The sequence below is a fragment of the Platalea leucorodia genome, assembly GCF_965183815.1.
Source record: "Platalea leucorodia genome assembly, chromosome: 5".
Lineage (NCBI taxonomy): Eukaryota > Metazoa > Chordata > Aves > Pelecaniformes > Threskiornithidae > Platalea > Platalea leucorodia.
Genome location: NC_138827.1, coordinates 32618380 through 32634527, shown reverse-complemented (window position 1 = coordinate 32634527; position 16148 = coordinate 32618380). Strand labels below are relative to the sequence as shown.

The 16148-nt window shown below is 63.2% G+C and overlaps 2 protein-coding genes across 12 annotated transcripts; both read left to right on the top strand.

The window, feature by feature from the left end:
• The first annotated feature begins 57 nt into the window (after positions 1-57).
• ATP6V0B (ATPase H+ transporting V0 subunit b) lies at positions 58-9064 on the top strand. 10 transcript variants are annotated; one of them, XM_082313865.1, is made up of 10 exons: positions 58-186; positions 3339-3387; positions 3852-3935; positions 4308-4462; positions 5086-5155; positions 5505-5556; positions 5758-5964; positions 6351-8128; positions 8325-8481; positions 8618-9064. In XM_082313865.1, exons 1-8 carry the CDS (start codon positions 120-122, stop codon positions 6375-6377), a joined length of 711 nt encoding a protein of 236 aa, XP_082169991.1. In that variant the 5' UTR covers positions 58-119; the 3' UTR covers positions 6378-8128; positions 8325-8481; positions 8618-9064. The 10 variants fall into 10 exon arrangements, with proteins under 10 accessions (XP_082169991.1, XP_082169992.1, XP_082169993.1 ...); XM_082313866.1 differs by having other exon boundaries at positions 4385-4462; positions 5774-5964; positions 8325-9064; XM_082313867.1 differs by having other exon boundaries at positions 4385-4462; positions 8325-9064.
• On the top strand, positions 6378-16016 carry B4GALT2 (beta-1,4-galactosyltransferase 2). Of its 2 annotated transcripts, none has more exons than XM_082313858.1 (7): positions 6378-6416; positions 11750-12136; positions 12508-12743; positions 12817-13007; positions 13263-13385; positions 14416-14520; positions 14692-16016. In XM_082313858.1, the coding sequence occupies exons 2-7, from the start codon at positions 11821-11823 to the stop codon at positions 14840-14842; spliced, it is 1122 nt and encodes a 373-aa protein (XP_082169984.1). In that variant the 5' UTR covers positions 6378-6416; positions 11750-11820; the 3' UTR covers positions 14843-16016. The 2 variants fall into 2 exon arrangements, with proteins under 2 accessions (XP_082169984.1, XP_082169983.1); XM_082313857.1 differs by lacking the exon at positions 6378-6416 and adding an exon at positions 9321-9455.
• Positions 16017-16148: the final 132 nt, after the last annotated feature.

Below are 16148 nucleotides of genomic sequence, written 5' to 3'. Positions count from 1 at the left end.
GGTGGCGTCACGCTATTTCCGCTCGGGCTCTGCGGTTCCGGTCACGTGTCCCGCGCGGGTCAGGTGACCGTCGCGCCCGGCCGGCCCGCTCCGCTCCGTCCCGCTCCGCCGCCGCCGCCATGACGGGGCTTGCGCTGCTCTACTCGGGGCTGGGCCTCGCCTTCTGGACCACGCTGCTGGGCGTCGGTCAGCGCCGGGGCGGAGGGGCCGGGGGCCGGGACGGGGGTGGCGGTGGGACACAGGGCACGGCGGTCGGTGACGGAAAGCGGATGGCGGTGGGGCTGGGCCGAGGGGCAGGAGGGGGCTCCGGGGGTGAGGAGAGGCTGCTCGGGCCGTAGCTGGGGCTTGTGTCCCTGCTGGCTGCTCCCTTGCCGGAGAGGGGCTGGCGGGGGGGGGGGGGGGGTGTTGCTGTGGCGTGGAAAAGGAAGGGCCGTCGAGGGGGTGGGGGGTTGTCAGTCCCCCGCGGCTGAGCCGCTCTCGGGCAGAGGCAGGAGGGCTGGCCCCTGGCCTGCCACGGCACCGGGAGCGCTGCTGGGGGGCTCCTCAGCCTGGACATCTCCCCCCCGGGCGCTTTGAGCTGCTCCCACGAAGGGCTCGGACCCCCAGCAGCTCCGTGTGCCTGTCAGCAGCTGTTTGATGCGCAGCTTTCAGTGCTCCGAGCCTGTCCGGTTGATCGATTTCTTCATGTGTGCGAGAGCAGAAGGGTGCTGGTGGCAGCCAAGGGTTGCGTTTGGATTTGGCGGACCAGGGGAGGTAAAGGCAGGTGCCTGGTTTTTCAGGCTGTGACAGCTGGTGTCTCCTGGACAGAGGAGATCGCCCTCCTGCTTTGCCAAGCTGTGGCAGCATAAGGAAACTTGCAAGTTTGTCTGGACAATTGCAGAGTGCATGGCTGTGTTGCTGCTTGTGGTGGCCTAGGCTCTGCTGCCAATGGCGTCAGGCTCAGCGGCCCTGAGGATGGATTTAATGCTTCCTGGGAAGGGACTCCAAGGGGTAGCAGGGAGATTTTGTGCCGGAGCTGCTGGTTATTTCCTCTTTCAGCGCGGAGTGAAGTGACCACGAGCCAGGCAGAGGCTGGGGAGACCTTGGCTTCCGCCTCAGCATTTGGGTGAGGGGAGAGACCGAGTCAGAAGCTGAGGGTGTCTCACTCCCTTGTGTTTCCAGGGCCTGCTGAACCCAGTGCTGGGCCCAGGGCTGCCTTCCTGGGCTCTCTGACTCACGTGGCTCACACCAGCGCAGACACACATAAGCTGCAAACTTGAGACTGTTGGAAAATGTTGACGAGCTGAGCCCAGATACTTTTAACTTCCCCTGCCTTGTTGCAATCTGTTTTCAGGGAAGAAGTGAGCAGGAAGTGGTCTCACTCTGCACAGTGTGGCGCTGCTTCTTTGTGCTTTCCCTCCTTGTCCTGGGCCCTGCTTTGGTGCTCTGGTCCTGCTGCCCTGGTTCTTTTCTGCCCTTCTGGCTGCAGGGCTGGGAGCCAGAGCTCACAGGAAAGCGTCCTTCACCCTGTTTCTTTTGTATATGAATTCAAGGCTACATCTGCTCTTGAAGAGATGGAAGGTGCCCCAAGGATCTGCCCTGAGCTGGATGTAGCTCTCTCTTACCACTCCTGGGGAGTAAGGGCAGCTGAGGCTGGCTGGGTTCAGTTCCCACTCTGCGAGCCAAGCAGCAAAGCCAAAACACAAGTCCCAGACTGGCTGGGCCTGGCACCGTAGCGATCAAGGTCGCCAGGCATGCGGACTGGGGTGCAGCTTCCCTCCATGCTCCCTGGCCATGCTGGCACTGGTCCTCATTTGTGTGTGTCGCTGCAGGGGAGGGGGACGCCACGATTCTGTGGGCAGGAGGAGTGACCAGTGTTACTGCTTCCCATTTCGGGGCCTGCTCGCCTGGCAGTGCTTGTATGTCCTCCCAGTGCGTGGGCTGCTGAGCCCCAAGTCGCGTGTGGATGGGTTTAGCACACAGGGATGATGGGGGCATCCCTGCTGTGAGGCTGGCAGATCTCCCTGTGCTGCAGTGCCGAGGCTGTCCCATGGGATGAGCTGTCCCCAGGCCTTGGCTGTGGGCAGGGAAAGGCTCCTCCAACCTGGGGCACATGGTCCTGTCCCTGTATTGCTACTGGGCACACAGCTGGCTTGCTGTCACCCTGGTCTCCAGGCTGCGACTCTGGCAGGGAAAGGGAGTAGCAGGACACATGTAATGGCCTCTTTGCTGCTTTTAAGTATTTCAGAAGTTTTCCATTTCCTCTTTTTCCAACCGTACGCAGGGTCGATGTCACACAGCCACTGGCTCTAGTCAGCAGTGGTAAAGAGCCTTCTCTTTACCCTTTTTTATCTGGTGTGGAGCAGACAGTGCCACGCTGCCTGCCCTTATCTGTTCCTTAGGGCCAGGTCTCTCTTTCCCAGCTGCACGCTGCAAGTCCTGCAAAGAGCAAGTGTCTCTTCTGGTCTGCGGCTGTGTTTCCTGCTCACGAGCTCAGAGCAAAGCAGGGTTTCAGTGCGAGCACGTCTGCGTCCACTCCAGCTGCACAGGGCTGCTGGGTGCAACTCCCAGCTGCAATTCGGCACGGAAAGAAGCACTCGGGGTACAGCAGGGAGAGCCGCCCTTGTGATCCCTCCCTGGAAATGAAGGGCTTTTCTGGGTTTCTCAGGGCTGCACTTTGGTGTCTCCTGCTTGTATTGGAGTACAAATTTCTCTGGGAATGACTAACCTGAGGGGAAACGCTGGGGGCTGTAGGCACAGCCTTGGAAAGGGGTGTGCTGGGGTTCCCCTTGTGGTGTTGACGGGCTCCCGGGGAGTGCCACAGACCCTGGTGGGATGGTGATGGAGCAGCATGTGATGGTCAGTCAGGGCACAGCCTCGCACCTCTTGCCTCCCCTGTGAGAGAGAAGAGCTTGCGGCTGGTCACGCGGTGCTGTGGCTCTCCAGTGGGGCTGAGCCGTTGGGTGATGCGGATGGAGACGTGTTGGGGCACAGGGCTCCCTTCAGCCCAGCGTGGCCTGTGGGCGCTCACCAGGGTCAGGGAACAGAAAATGGGTGCGACAACCATAGCAATCCTCTTCTCAGTGAAGACTGGGACAGGGTCTGGGGTTGTCACGGGTCCAGGCTGTCTCTGTCCTGCACTGTTGTGGGAGTGCTGGGGTCGCTGGGGTTGGGCTTTGGTGGGCCACCCTGCCCCACAGCTCTGCCCGCCTGAGCCAGTCTTGCCAGTAACCCTCCTGCGTGCTGTGGTGTGCTTCTGGGCCTCTGCCCCGGGGCTCTGCAGGTGAGGGAGGAAAGAGCAGTGCTGGGCTAGTAGCTGGTGCCTGTCTGAAGGTTCCCATGTCACTCTTGCTTTCCAGGGATCTGCTACACAATATTTGACCTGGGCTTCCGCTTCGATGTGGCCTGGTGAGTTTCCTGTAAATACTGGCATACTCCCTGCCGAGCACAGGGCTGTGTGAGGAGGTGGTCAGTGTTGGCAGTGCCTGGCAGGGAACAGCACTTGGTTTTGAGCAGCAGGCAGTGGTCACTGTATCGCAGGGGAACAAGAGCTACAGTGTTCCCTGCGAGGCTGGATAGATGCAGCCCACGTGTATGTGTGGCTGGCTCCATGTAGGGTCCTGGTGCAGCCATTGCTGCCTTTCCCACTTCTGTCCCAGCCCACCCCCTGTTTGGGAGGAAGGTCTCGGTCTATGCGGGTGAGGGTCCTGGGTCCCTGGCTGGCAGAGAAAGGCTCTTGTGTCCCACTGTCTGGCAATGCTCAGGCCATCTCAGTCTGCATGATGAGGTGGAGGGTACCTGTTATGGGGCTGTGTACCATGACTAGCAGGGCTCAGCCTGTGTGCTAACTCGGGGCACTTCTTCCTCTCCAGGTTCCTGACGGAGACCTCACCCTTCATGTGGTCCAACCTGGGAATTGGCCTGGCCATCTCCCTGTCCGTGGTGGGAGCTGCTTGGTGAGTGGGGCTGGCTCTTCAGCAGGTTCCTGCTGTCCCACCTTGGTAGTTGCTTATATACTGCGGTTTCCCATGGCAGGGCAGGGGCAGGACAGTGTGTACATGCAGGGGTGTGGGGCTGGGTGGGTCGCTGCAGCAGTGGAGCCAGGTTGCTGGGTTCCTGGGTGGTCTGGGCAGACCACCTCGTGGCAGTGGGGAAGCAGGAACGTCCCTGGCTCTCTGGAAGCTGTGCCCCTGAGCCCAGGCCGTGCAGCTCTTGTGCCCCAGCAGTTCTGCTGGCGTAGGTAGTGGAGCTTGGGACCACTTGTACCTTGGGGGTGGACAGGCCAAGTCTGCAGTGTTCCCCAGCTGCATGCCCGATTCTTTGCTCAGCTGGAAGATCCTGGTTTTCCCTATTGAATCCTTCAGCGAGTGCCAGACCCGCCACCAACCACACTTGTCTGCCACAGGGGGATTTACATCACAGGTTCCAGCATCATCGGTGGTGGAGTCAAAGCCCCTCGGATCAAAACCAAGAACCTGGTCAGGTAAGCACAGACCTGGGGTTAGTGCTCATGCTGTGCCTGAGCAGGGCAGGTCCTGGCCCCAGTGCAGAGGCTCCTGTCCTATCTTTAGCTGGGTGCTGCTGGCAGACTGTTCCTTGCCGAGCTGTTTACTTTTAAAACAAAGAGCCCTAAAGGAGCCAGAGTGCTGCTTTGAAGAGTCACTGTGTGATATCACACAGTGAATGAGCCCACTGTGTTCAAAACAAACACCCTGAGATCACACTTCCCGCCCCAGGCGAGGATTCCCCTGGCCAGACCTTGCACAGCCCTTCCCCAAAGGAGCAGAAGGGGACTCATGGAGGGCAGGGCTCCCTGGGCCTGCTTCCCACAGGGTCGTCGCAGTTTCCTCAGGTGGTACTGTGCAACCAGCACCTGGCCTTTGTCCTTGGCAGCTCTTCCTTGTTTGAGAGTAAAGCAGCAGGTGGGCTGGGCTGCCTTTTTGCCCTTGGCAGCAGTGGAGCAGGCTCAGATATGGCCGTGGAGGGGTCTGGCTGCTGGCTGGCTGGGCACGAAGTGGCGGGAGCTGCTCAGGGTGGGGCAGAGCCTGGGCCACTGTGCTCAGACTGACTGGGACACTGTGCTCAGACTTTGCCTTTCTCCCATAGCATCATCTTCTGCGAGGCTGTGGCCATCTACGGGATCATCATGGCAATTGTCATCAGTAACATGGCTGAGGTATGGGAGGACCTGGGCTGCCCTGCCAGCACTGAGCTGGCCTCAGGGCCACAGTGGAGATGGGCAGCCGGGCATGGGCCAGCGTTGTGAGCGGTGGCCGTCTGGGGACTTTGGACACTGTTGAGGCTCTAGGAACCCCTGGGCTGGTGGTCTGTGTGGTGGCCCTTGTCCACTCTGAAGAGTGGGTTGAGGGAGCACACACAAGGCAGATGTCATGAAGCCACCCAGGGATATGGAGTCAGGGACCAGCTCTGGCCAAAATGCGGCTGCCTCATGCTGTATCGGGGACAGGTACCTCTCCCAGAGACCACGTACTTGCCAGTAACCCACGCCCTGTGCTTTCTCTCAGCCTTTCTCTGGAGTCACCCCAGAGGAGATTGGAGCCAGGAACTACCATGCAGGTAAGGACTGCTCAGTCCCTGGTGCTGTTACCTGCTGGCCTGGAGCTGCGGGAGCCAGGGTGCGCCCTGGAGCAGCCCTGCTCCCCAAACAGGAGGGCACTGCTGGTGCTTGGCAGCTCTGGGTCTTCTCTCACCTCGGGGCAGAGCTGCTGCAGCATGCCCCGGGTGCAGGTGGAAGGGGGTTACCCCCTGCTCTTGCAGTGTTCCTCTCTCACAGGTTTCTCCATGTTTGGGGCTGGCCTGACTGTGGGGTTATGCAATCTCTTCTGTGGGGTCTGCGTGGGCATCGTGGGCAGTGGGGCTGCCCTGGCTGATGCCCAGAACGCCAGCCTCTTCGTCAAGATCCTGATCGTGGAGATCTTTGGCAGTGCCATAGGACTGTTTGGGGTCATCGTTGCTATCCTGCAGGTACCCGCCTCCTGGGGCCACCAGGCTTATGTGAGCGCAAGGCGCCTGTCACCCTGGGTGCTCTTCAGCTCCCGGGAGACACGCCTGGACTCCAGCACAATCCTCTGCATTGGGGTGGGGAGGCTGCTCACAAGGTTTGGGGTGGCACAGCTCTCCCCACAGCATACTGTGCCTGTGTGCAGCAACGTGAACTCTTTTTGATGGCCCCTCTGAGCAACTGTCACCGAGGGTGTCACCTTGGGTGCACCCTGTGCGATGCTCGTGTCTTATCGGTGGAGCTGATAAGCTGTCTGCAGCTTCAGGACAGTCCTGGGGTGCTTGGGTGGGACTGGGGTGCTGGGCTGGGGTTTGTGGGGCACGGCCTAACCTCTCTTCTTTCCTTCTAGACATCTAAAGTAAAAATGGGCAACTGAGCCCTGTCCCACCCAGCCTGTTCCAGCCCACCCCAAGAGGTGCTGTATATATTTATTTAACGTTTCTATCCTTGACTGGGGTGGGAGCTGCCCGGCAGCAGGAGCAGGAGCCCAGCTGTGTAGAGCCCCATCCTGCCAATCAATCGGCCCCTTGGAAGAAACAAATTTCTCTGTGTGAATTCTGCCTCCAGCGGCCTGGCCCAGCCCGCGGGGTCCTGCTGCTGCATGTCCCCGGTGTGTGTAGAATCAACCACCAGTGCAATTTTGTGTCCGTGAAATAAATATGGTTCTCGTCCAAGGATGCAGCTCTTCCTCTCCCCTGCACGTGCCACGGCGGCTTGCAGAGAGCAAGTGCTGATTTTGGCTGACTCTTGCTCGGAGATTCCCCTCTGCGCCTCTCGCAAAGTCCTTGCCTGGCTCCAGGAGCCTGGTGGTGCCCTTCCTGTGTGGGGTTAACCCTGCTGCCGGCTCAGCCTGCAAGAGGCCGCCCTCTCTCTGGGCTGTGGGAACCCAGAGCTCTGCTTTGCTGTCCGGAGCAGGTAGGAGGCTGCTGGAGCAGGCAGCAGGCAGCTCCATGCTGTCTCTGCCAGGCTCCTACCAGTGCTGGTGCTGCCCCACGCGAGGCGTGCTGGAGGCACAGGCATGAGCTGGTTTGGGCCTTTCAGCCCCCATCCAGGTAGTTTACTGCAGAATGACTGTACACAGCGGCTGTAGCCCCATTGTGCAGCTGGGGAGCAGCAGAAGGGCAGAGGAGCAAAGCTTTTGCCCCTTCCAAGGCTGTCCTCCAGCCAGCAGCTCCCTTGTGTGACTGTGGGCTGGGTGCTGCTGGGTGCTGGGGCTCTGCAGTCTGTAGTGCCCCTCCGTCCTGGGGAGCCCTGGCAGAGGTCCCAGGGGTGGGGACACTTCGTGCTGGCTCTGCTCCCCTCTCCCTGGCTGCAGTGAATACAGCGTGGCTGTGGACAGCTGGGCCTGCAGCTCTTCTGCTGCTTGGGGGAAGGGAAGAACAAGGTCCTCCTGCCTCCGCTCTGCAGGAGCTGCCAGTACACCTTCCCAGGGGGAGCATCTGTCCCCCAGTGCTGTTGGTGCTGTGTCAGAGCCCATGCCCGCCTCCAGCTGCTCATCCCTCTTCCCACATGAATGCAACAGGCTGGGGCAGCGGTGAGGCTGCTGGAGCCGGGCAAGTGTTCATGCCTGCTGATTTTTGCCCTTTAGAGTAGGGGCAGCTGCCTCTACATGGCCTCTCTGAGCTGTGCCGGTTTCCCGGCTCCTGTGGAGTGCGGGAAGACTTCTGGGGCAAACCAAGCCACTTTTCCTGCCGGCTGTGCTGGCTGCTCCAGGGCTGGGGGCTATGACAGGAGCTCTGTGTGCCCCACGTAAGGGCAGAGGCACAAGCTGGGCCCTGCCTGCTCAGAAGAAAGGGTGTCGGGTGTGGGCAGAGTTTTTGCCTGTCCTGCATGAGGGCTGTATCCCCATCCCCTGGCATTGCCACTGCCGTGGGCCAGAGATGCCTGAAGCCCCTGGGAGCTGCCGGGCCCTCCTCTCAGACCTGCACCGAGCTCGTGGGGCTGCCTTCAGGAAGGAGACACCTGGGGTCGGACAGCCGGCGCTGGTGGTAGAAAAGCTGCTGCATGGGTTAATCATCTTTCTGGTTAACAACTGTCTTGAAAGATCCACTTGTCTTTCAGCGATGGGTCTCACCCTGCCCTGGCTTGATAGAAATCCATCTGCTGTCAGAAATCTCCCTCTGCAAGGTGCTTTTCCTCTCTCCAAATCCTGCCTGTGTGTATCACGGCTTTAGCAGGGGATCGGGCTCTGGACTTGCCCACAGGCCCCTTGTGAGGACATGAGACCCCTCGGGGCTGGTCTCACGGTAGCGTGGGTGGCCCACGGTCCCCCTCCCGTAGCCGGCAGTGGTGAGCGAGCGTGCCCTGCACTTCCTTGTTCTAGGTGCATGTGCTTGGGTGCAAGGCCTTTGCACTTGGGTGTGCTAAGTACCTGCTGCTCAAGCACGGAGAAGAAGCTTAAGCGGGGCTCCAGCGTCTGGCACCTCGTCTCATTTAGGACCAGCAGCAGCGGGAGTTGAAAGATGATTTGGTGACCGTGTGTAAGTACTCAGGAGGGAATTGCCACCTGCCAAAGAGCCGAACCAAGAGCTGGAGGCAGAAGTTAGACAGCTTTTTGCCAGGCTGGAGCAGGGCTGGGTGCTGCTCTGATCTCTGCTGTACGGTTGTCTTCTGAAGGGAGCTGCCGTGGGACAGAGGGAAAGCCCTCCCTCGGGTGAGCGGCCAGGGGACGAGGAGAGGCCTCAGAGGACAGGGGCTGCTCGAAACGGGGAGAAATGCCGGTGGGGTGGCTGGCAAGAAGGGAAAGGCTGCGGATGGCACAAAAATTGCTCGCGGTGGGCCAAACTCTCGGTGGGACCAGCCCAAGATCTTTCGGTGATGCCGCTGTGGTAGGGAGAGTGAAATACACTGCTAGGAAACACCCAGAAACATGGAAAAGCAGGGAGGGGGCGGAGAAAGGAGCCACAAATCGGTTGCGATGGGTGCTGAGCCAGCACCAGCGAGTTGCCCTGGGTGGGTCGGTGAAAGCGCTGCCTCCCACGCAGGGGAAAGAAAGAAACACCCGAGAGACCTTGTCCCTGTGTCCCCGGGGGTGTGCGCAGGGTCCCCGGTACCGGGCTTGGGGCCAAGGGCTGAGCGTCCCGGGGCGGGGGGCATCGAGCATCCCGCGGGGGGGAGGGGGGGGGCGCGGATCCTGCATCCGTGGGCTCCCGGTGCCGGCGGGGCTGCCCTGCCCCGGCGGCAGCGCCGTCCCGGAGCGTGGGGCGGTCGGTGGCGGCGGCCCCGCCCGGTGCGGCGGCGGCGGCGGGCGGAGCCGGCGTGCGGGCGCGGCCCCGTCTCCCTGCGGCTCTCGGTGGTGCGGCGGCAAGGCCGGCAGGCCCCCCCCGCAGCCCCGGGCATGGGAGCCCGCGGGCCGGCGGCCGGGGCTGGAGGAGGAAGAGGAGGAGGAAGAAGAGGAGGAGGCGGTGGGGGCCGCTGACCGGCGCCGGGGCGGCGCGGCAGCCCCGAGGCCGCGGTGAGTGGAGCGGCGGCGGCGGACAGGCCCGAGCGGGTGGGGGAGGCCGGGGATGGCCCCGGGATGCGACCCGGGGTATGCGATCCCGGTCACTTATGGGCGACACCGCCCCGGCTGGGGAAAAGCCTCTTTTTGAGGTTGTTTCTCGTTTTTTAATAAGTTTTTGTGTGTGTCGGGGACTGGGAAAAATTTGGGGAGGGTTGGTTGTGCTGAGTGTGCCCCCTCACCCCGCTTTTGGCCGGGGGGGGAGCCGATGGCCCCGGTGCCACCCGGGGCCATCGGCTCCCCCCCCGGCCTCCCTTCTCCCGGCCCAAGGATATCCTACCCCTCCAAAAAGAGCATCATCAAGCCCGTGGCACACACCACACCGGGATGAATCCCTGGGGACCAGCTCCCCAACCCCAGGTTGCTTTTGGCCTCTCACACCCTGCGAAGATGCTGGGATAACATCATATTTCATAGCTCCCCCCCATCGCTTAGCGGGTGTTTTTAAGCCCACTCATGTTCATGGCATCCCGTGGCCGCCGTTTGATGGAGCGCTTCGCTTTTGTTCCTGTCAAGCATCGCTCTCCGCTCGCCTCGTGGACCACCCCGCTAAAGGCTCCCTAAAACCCAGTCTTATTTTTCCCTGGCACCTCCCCGCCTGGCTGTCGAGACGCCACCGCTCCATGTGCTGCCTGCTGCGAGGGCTGTGGTTTTTGGAGAGGGTTTCTGGCAGGCACTCGCTGGGGGCAGGCAGGTCCCTACGTCAAGGGCTCTGCTGGGTGACAGGGCGCCGTGACCGCGAGAAGGTTTGGGAGATAACGGCAAAGCTAGCTTTTCTCCAAAGGCCGGCTTTCTAGAAAAAACCTGGATGAGGGGTTGGGGTGCTGGGGTGTGCCAGGAGACCCCTGCCCATGGGGACCCCGCTCTGCATCCTGTGGAGGGAGAGTGGGGACACAGATAGGGCATCGGGCTTGGAGCCTTTTCCAGCACCTCCCTGCCTGCAGTGGGCTCCTGCCAGCATCCCATCGCCTGCCGGAGTTGGCCCTGCAGCTGCGAGAGGGCAGCCGGAGCAGGGTTGGGGGGGGGGGGGTCCTGCTTCGCACCTCGGCTCTGGTCCCCGCTCCCCGCTGGTGCTGCCGTCACTTGGTGCCCTGCAGCTCCCCGGGGGGCCCCGCCGGCCGGGGCTGGCAGCTGCCAGTGGGCTGGCCCCAGGCCTTGGGCTGGTTGCCAGCACCCTCGGGTCCTAGCTGCGCTCCTGACAGGGGGGTCCTGCCACAGCTCCCCACCTGCCGGGTCCCCCCAAGGTCCCTGCAGCGGCACTGGGCTGTCCCAGGGTCTCCAGGGGCTTGCAAGCCCCCATGCCTGTCCCTCGCGGTTGCCTTGCCCTGTCCTAGCAGCTTCCCTGAGAGTGGGGATGAGGGCAGGAACTGGGGTGCGTGGCCATGCTGTGGCTCGAGCCCCAGCAGTGGCGGGGCTGGGAAGGGCCGGACGGTTTGGCTCAGCCGGGGCTCTCTGGTGACTCTCCCGGCTGCCTTCCCAGAAGGGCTCTGGCCCAGCTCCAAGTGTCATGTGGGAGATAAGGGGACCCTGGCTCCCAACAGCTCCCAGTGTCCCGGGGGGCCTCGCCACCAGCAGCAGGAGGAGAGAGGACCTGCGCCGCTGGCTGTAGGCCGGACTCCCCTGGGCGCGGTAGGGACCCCTGCCCCTTGGGCTGGGGCGTCCCGCTCGGCTTGGCTCGGTGTCTGCCGTGCAGCTGCTCGCCCCGCTGGGTGCCCCGAGGAGGGCCCCTGCCAGCATGGCGCTCGCTGCCGGCCCCGCTCCAGTGCTGCTGCTGGGGCGCAGTGCTGGGAGGGGGTTGGGACGAGGAGCAGGGAAATGGGGTGCCTCAGAAAGGGGTGGCTCATGCGGGCACCTGTGATGCCCTTGGGACACCCCAGGCTGGCCACCTTTTGGAGAGTGTGACCTTCAAGGGCCCAGCTTCCATGGAGGCTCTTTGCGGCACCCATGGGGGTATCCCCATCCCCTGCTTGGGGGGTAACAGGGATGGGGAGTGGGTCTGGCCTGGTCTTGGCCTTGGAAAGAGGGGAGGAGACTTGCTGCTTGGGGCTGGGGACCTCTCATGTCTTCGTGGCTGTGCCTTCAGAGCAGGGGTCTGAGTGCAGCATCCCCACGGGGTGCTCTCTGGCATACCGACCTGTGAGCCCGTCGCCTCCTCATCAGGCCTGCGCTGTTCCTGCTGCCCTGGTGTCGTTCAGGCTGGGGTTGGGGGCTCAGGCTGGCGGTGTCCTGAGCGTGGGGTGTCTCAGCAGGATCGGGACCGTGGCTGGAGCCGCCCCCCTGCCCCGCTGAGCGCACATGTCCACCTGCCCGTGCCCAGAAGATGACCAGGCTGCTCCTGGGGGTGACCCTGGAAAGGATTTGCAAGGCCGTGCTGCTGCTCTGCCTGCTCCACTTCGTTATCATCATGATCCTCTACTTCGACGTCTACGCGCAGCACCTGGACTTCTTCAGCCGCTTCAATGCCAGGAATGCCTCGCGCGCCCACCCCTTCTCCAACTCCTCCCGTCCCAACGGCACCGTCCCCAGCTACGGGCCGGCCGGCGCTGAGGCCCCGTCCCCCAGCGCCAAGCCCAGCGCCAACCAGTCCGCCACCGAGAAGCCCTTGCAGCCCTGCCAGGAGACACCTCCCGGCTTAGGTGAGATGTGCGGGGCAAGTGCAGCGGGGAAGTTGGGCTCTGGGTCTGAGCATGGGGCTGGGGTGGGCACCCATGCATGGCATCCCTGTCCCCTGGGCATGGCTTCCCGGCGGTCCCAGGGGTGGATCAGTGGAGAAACCCCAGCCTGGAACTGATACCAGGACAGCTGGTTTCAGGCTTTGTTAGCAGGTTGCCCAGTCGCTCTGCCCCTGTTTGGGAAAGGTTTTGGACATCCTCTGCCCTTGGCAGTGCCAGTCCCCCTTGGAGGTTTCCCTCACTGTTTGCTCCACCGGCCTGGCCGGGAGCAGCGGGTGACCATGACCCGGACCGTGTCCCATCCTGCGGGCGTCACCCTGCCCTCCCTCTTGCAGTCGGGCGCCTGCTTATTGAGTTCAGCTCTCCCATGAGCATGGAGCGGGTGCAGCGGGAGAACCCCGATGTGCGCCAGGGTGGCAAGTACACCCCCCCGGACTGCCTGCCTCGACAGAAGGTGGCCATCCTCATCCCCTTTCGGCACCGTGAACACCACCTCAAGTACTGGCTGCACTACCTGCACCCCATCCTGCGCCGGCAGAAGGTGGCTTACGGCATCTACATCATCAACCAGGTGAGGGGGGCAGGGGTGAGAGGTTGGTGGGGCCGGGGTGGTCAGGCGGGCATCGCTGAGCTCTGCTCTGCAGTTCGGCGAAGACACCTTCAACCGGGCCAAGCTGCTCAACGTGGGGTTCCTGGAGGCCCTCAAGGATGATGAGGAGTACGACTGCTTCATCTTCAGTGACGTGGACCTCATCCCCATGGACGACCGCAACCTCTATCGCTGCTACGAGCAGCCACGGCACTTTGCCGTTGGCATGGACAAGTTTGGGTTCAGGTGGGTGCTCTGCAGGGCTGGAGTGTTTCCCTGGGCAGGGCTGGGATGATTCCAGGGCCACCAACCTCAGTGGTTGCCCGGGGCAGGCGCGGGGTCATTGGCTCAAATTGTGGACGTGGGATGGGAGAGGGCACAGAGCCCTCGGTGGGAGGGTGACACAGGAGAGGGCTGGTGCTTGTCCCTGGGGGTCCCCGTGGGGCTGACCCCCATCCCTGCCTGTCCCTGGGGGCTGACCTGTTTGCTGTCACCCTGCAGGCTGCCCTACGCCGGCTATTTCGGCGGTGTCTCTGGGCTGAGCAAGTCCCAGTTCCTGAAGATCAATGGCTTTCCCAACGAGTACTGGGGCTGGGGAGGAGAGGACGATGACATCTTTAACCGGTAGGTGCCAACCCCTTGGCAGCACTGGCTGTTTGGTGTGTGCTGGGGCTCCCCGCCGAGCACTGACCTGGCACCCTCACCAGCACCAGGGCTCCTGGTTTTGTGGGGGACATGTGGGGCATGCCACATGGTGGGGAGGGATTTAATTACCCTCCAACTTGAGGGTTGGTGACCCTCATGGATCAAACTGGTCCCTCCCAGGGTGCTGGGGGGCCACGGGGTACCCACATGCCTTCCTTGTGGCTGAACCCCCGCAGCGTGGTGGGGCCTGGCTGCTGAGCTGCGCCAGCGGGGTGGTGCGCCTGCGGGCTCCACTCCAGGCCGGGGCCGGGATGCTAAACTTGGAAGCGTCCAGGGCTGGGATGCAAAACTTGGAAGCGTCTCCGTGGCAGCCACGCTGCAGCCAAACAGGCATTTCTGCCGGCAGCCGGCAGGCCGCAGCACAGCCGCGTGCAGAGCAGGAGCCGAATCTCCCCGCGCGCACCCCGCGTTGGGTGCTGGAGCCAGGTGGCTCCTGCGTCATCTCCCGCGTGTTTCCCCGCGGCGCTGCCCCGGGGAGCAGCGTGTGGCCGGTGGCGCCCAGCCATCCTGTAATGGTGCCGCAGGCACGGTGGCGCGGTTGCTGTTTCCATCCAAGGTGGGCTCAGGGTGGGAAACGAGCAGCGTGTGGAGCTCCGGGAGAGCTTCAGGCCACCCTTAACGTGTCATAACGTGTTGCGGGGGCCAGAGGGAAGGGCCGGCATTTGGAGAATGTAAACAGCACAGGCTGACCGCAGCTGCCGGCCTGCGGAGCCAGAGGTCGCCGGGCGGGAGCGGTGCTTTGGACATGCTGCGCTGTAAGGCATGCGGCACCCTCGGTCGTGGCACTGGCCCGGCTGTGGTCTGGCTTTGCTCAGCTTGGCTTGGCACAGCCCTGTTTAAGTAGGGATGGGTTTATTTGGGCCGGGGGCTGACCCCGGAGGTCTCTGGGCCAGGGGAATGTCCCACCCTGCTTCCTGCACACTGATCCCCCCCTGCTCCTGGTCCCCAGCATTTCCCTGAACGGCATGAAGGTGTCGAGGCCCGACATCCGCATCGGGAGGTACCGCATGATCAAGCACGAACGCGACAAACACAATGAGCCCAACCCGCAGAGGTGAGTGAGCCGCAGCAGCCAGGGGCACCCGCGATGCTGGGTGATCTCTGGGCCACCACCGGCCGCCAGCTCCCCTGCTCTGCTCACCCCCGTGGAGTGCTGGCACCACCGGCAGTGGGGCAAGCCCCCCCAGCCCCCCCCCCCCCCTCATTCCGCTCCCATTTCCACCAGATTCACCAAGATCCAGAACACCAAAATGACAATGAAGCGGGATGGGATCAGCTCACTGCAGTACCGGCTGGTGGAGGTCTCGCGCCAACCCATGTACACCAACATCACGGTGGAGATCGGCCGGCCGCCCCCCCGCCTGGCCCGGGGCTAGCACTCACCCTGCTGGCGCCGGGAGAAGGCTCTGTGCCTGGGCTGGCTGGGCACAGCAGGTTTTGCCCCGGCTCGAGAGCCAGGACTGGACGGGGATGTTTTCTGCCTACTCTGCTGCCTTCTGGAGACGGCCGCCCCCCAACCCGCCCCTCGTTCCCCAGGATTTTTCTGTCCCCTCCGTCCCCACAAGTGTGTTTGCAGGACCCCCGCCCCGTACTCGGTGTGTCGGCAGACGAGCCTGGCCGCCCCACATGCGGCTCCTGGCGCAGAGGGAGGGGGCAGCCCCAGCCCTGTCGAGGAGCCCCCTGCCCGCGCCAGCTCCTGCCTGCACCCCAGGCAGGGAGGGTGAGATCCCACTGCTCCAGGAGAGATGGGGGTGTCCCCACCGGCACTGTGAGAAGCGGGGTGCAGGCTTCCCCCTTCGCCAGTGCTGGAGCCGCTGCTGCCCCGGCCGGGGGTGGGAGCAGCCCAAGCCCCCCCGAGCAGGCAGGACGGTGCCACCCCAGCTGGGTGCTGCCCGCGCTGCTGGGCATGCAGACGTGGCTCGCTGTCTTCCTCTGCTTTAGTCTGGTGCTTAGAGCCGGGCCCCGTCTCAGCTCTGCCAAACAGAGACCTCCGGTTAGCGAACACCCCTTGCTGTGCCTCAGTTTCCCCAGAGGTGGGGGGGTGGCGGCTGTATCCCGTCCCCCCTCCCAAAGGCAGATGCTGTGTGTGTGTGTGCAGCGCCTGCCTGCGCCTGCCCTCCCCATTTTGGGGGGGGATAGGGCTCATTTGAAACCCCCCCCAGCCCCTCTTGGCAGGGGCTGGCACGGGAGGGCGGCTGCCCCACGGCTCCCTCCAGCAGCGGGTGCCCCACAGGCAGTTTGGGGGCCACTGGGGTCTCCCCCTTCCCTGGCTTCCCCCCTCCAGGCCTGGGACAGGAGGGCTGTGGGCAGGAGAGGCTGGGGCTGGGGCCGTGCAGGGCGGGTGCCCCGTGCCCCTCTGTGGGGCTGGGAGCCCCAGCACCCCCCTCCACCCTGCGGGGGGCTGGGAGCAGTGGGGCCGGGAGCAGGGCAGCGTGCCGGGGCTGGAGGGGGCACCGGCAACTTTTGTACATTTGAATGTCTGACCCTTTTTTTGAGCGTACGTTGAATGCAGCGTTCGGTCATAGAGACCGGGGTTTTTGTATTTAATAAAAGTTTCAAAAGTTTGTGGGGTTGAGGTGAGGGAGTCACCATGAGATGGAGCAGTTTCAGCATCCCCTGGGGGGGGGAGCAGCCCTGCCTGCCACCTCCAGCTGAGGGCTGGGAGGCAGAGCCCCCCACCAC

Bases quoted from the DNA above. Each gene is read 5' to 3' on its own strand.
- ATP6V0B (XM_082313859.1), top strand. From the start codon at position 120: ATGACGGGGCTTGCGCTGCTCTACTCGGGGCTGGGCCTCGCCTTCTGG. The intron at 187-3,338 runs GTCAGCGCCGGG...CTTGCTTTCCAG, and splicing joins GACCACGCTGCTGGGCGTCG to GGATCTGCTACACAATATTT. The intron at 4,463-5,085 runs GTAAGCACAGAC...TTTCTCCCATAG, and splicing joins AAAACCAAGAACCTGGTCAG to CATCATCTTCTGCGAGGCTG.
- B4GALT2 (XM_082313858.1), top strand. From the start codon at position 11,821: ATGACCAGGCTGCTCCTGGGGGTGACCCTGGAAAGGATTTGCAAGGCC. The intron at 13,008-13,262 runs GTGGGTGCTCTG...GTCACCCTGCAG, and splicing joins ATGGACAAGTTTGGGTTCAG to GCTGCCCTACGCCGGCTATT. The intron at 13,386-14,415 runs GTAGGTGCCAAC...CCTGGTCCCCAG, and splicing joins GACGATGACATCTTTAACCG to CATTTCCCTGAACGGCATGA.